The sequence below is a fragment of the Ursus maritimus genome, assembly GCF_017311325.1.
Source record: "Ursus maritimus isolate PB19 chromosome X unlocalized genomic scaffold, ASM1731132v1 scaffold_X1, whole genome shotgun sequence".
In the NCBI taxonomy this organism is placed as follows: domain Eukaryota; kingdom Metazoa; phylum Chordata; class Mammalia; order Carnivora; family Ursidae; genus Ursus; species Ursus maritimus.
In genome coordinates this window covers 1,733,056-1,734,773 of record NW_024423319.1, presented here as the reverse complement: position 1 = coordinate 1,734,773, position 1,718 = coordinate 1,733,056, and the positions used below count along the sequence as shown (strand labels likewise).

Below are 1,718 nucleotides of genomic sequence, written 5' to 3'. Positions count from 1 at the left end.
TAAGGGACCTCCACACTGTTTTCCAGAGTGGCTGTACCAACTTGCATTCCCACCAACAATGTAGGAGGGATCCCCTTTCTCCACATCCTCTCCAACATTTGTTGGTTCCTGCCTTGTCCATTTTTGCCATTCTAACTGGTGTAAGGTGGTATCTTAATGTGGTTTTGATTTGAATTTCCCTGATGGCTAATGATGTTGGACATTTTTTCATGTGTCTGTTAGCCATTCATATGTCTTCATTGGAATATCGCTTCACTTTTATTTCTGTTGTCTTCTGATGAAAACTGTTGGTGGATCCTGAGGCAGAGAGTTGGAAAGATGGAGGCTCTCTTTTGGATGGTTTTCTTTCTAACCAGACTCTTTTTGTAACCACAGAGGAAGAAGGCAGAACGCTCTTCCACTCCTGCCAGCCAGGCAGCAGGACCACTGCCTTTCTCTGGCCTGCGTCCACCACTCTGGGGTAAGGCCGCAGCATCTGCGTCGGAAACCACGGGAACTTCTTCCTGCTGAAGAAGCTGGTTCAGCTGGGAGGCCAAGGCACATTTATCTGACTTCTGAACTGACAGTGGAGGCCGTCCCGAGTCATACCTGGGGCTGCACATGGAGCCCGAGTCCAGGCAGGCCCTCCTCCACGTGGCTGTGGCTGGCTGCTTCTGCACGGCCATAGTCTACATGGGGGTGTTCGATGGCGTCTTCGTCCAAGTGGGCTATGAACACTATGCCGAAGCCCCCGTAGCCAGCCTCCCCGCCTTCCTGGCCATGCCCTTCAACTCACTCATTAACTTGGCCTACATCCTCCTGGGGGTGTACTGGCTACAGAGAAATGGCAGGGCCCCAGGGCGCCCCATGGAGGCGCTGAGGGCTCGTTACCTGAAGGATGTCTTCGCCAGCATGGCCCTGGTCTATGGCCCGGTTCAGTGGCTGCGGATAGCAACGCAGACGCGCCCCGCTGCCGTGCTTGATCAGTGGCTCACCTTGCCCATCTTTGCATGGCCGGTGGCCTGGTACCTCTCCCTAGACAGGGGTTGGGAGCCCTGGCTGTTCCTTGCCATCGAGTGTCTCTCTTTGGGGAGCTACAGCCTCGCCCTGCTGCACCCCCGTGGGTTTGAGGTTGCGCTGGGCACCCACATCGTGGCCGCCTTGGGCCAGGCCCTGTGTGCTCACAGGCGCTATGGCACTGCCTCCTCGGGCATCTGGTTGGCTCTGGGCACGCTCTCCTGCTTGGGCTTCGTGGTCCTCAAGCTGTGCGACCATCAGCTCGCGCGGTGGCGTCTCTTCCAGCGGCTCACGGGCCACTTCTGGTCCAAAGTCTGTGACGTGCTCCAGTTCCACTGTGCATTCTTGTTTCTGACTAATTTAAACACTTGCCAAAGACTTTCTCCTGAGGGGAAGGTACATTAAAGTGTGGAAAGAGAAAACTTAAAAAAAGAAGAAGAAGAAGAAAAGGGGTGCCCGGCTGGCTTAGTCGGAAGAGCATGCAAGTCTTGATCTTGGGGTTGTGAGTTCGAGTCCCATGTGGAGTGTAGAGATTCCTTAAATAAATGAAACAAAACTTAAAGAACCAAAGTATGGAAAGAAGCTGCTTGCAGCCACTGACCACCTCTCTCACAGTCCCCACCCCCCACCTCCCGCAGCTGTCATGGTGTTAATTTCCCTGGTGTGATAAGATAGGAGGATTACATGGAAGACTGTCCCTTCCCTCGAAGTAATGCCCTTCA

General features: G+C 54.0%; 1 protein-coding gene across 3 annotated transcripts in view; it reads left to right on the top strand.

Annotated features, from left to right (window-relative positions):
• The window catches only part of TMEM187 (transmembrane protein 187), a 6,607-nt gene extending 5,194 nt beyond the window's left edge, over nt 1–1,413 (top strand). For 2 of the 3 annotated variants that reach the window (XM_040626883.1, XM_040626876.1), the window contains exon 3: nt 1,150–1,413. In XM_040626883.1, coding sequence (XP_040482817.1) covers nt 1,150–1,401 — 252 coding nt within the window. In that variant the 3' untranslated portion in view covers nt 1,402–1,413. Of the gene's footprint in view, nt 1–352 lie in introns of those variants that run through there. The other variant, XM_008709227.2, reaches the window with a different exon arrangement.
• The last annotated feature ends 305 nt before the right edge of the window (nt 1,414–1,718 follow it).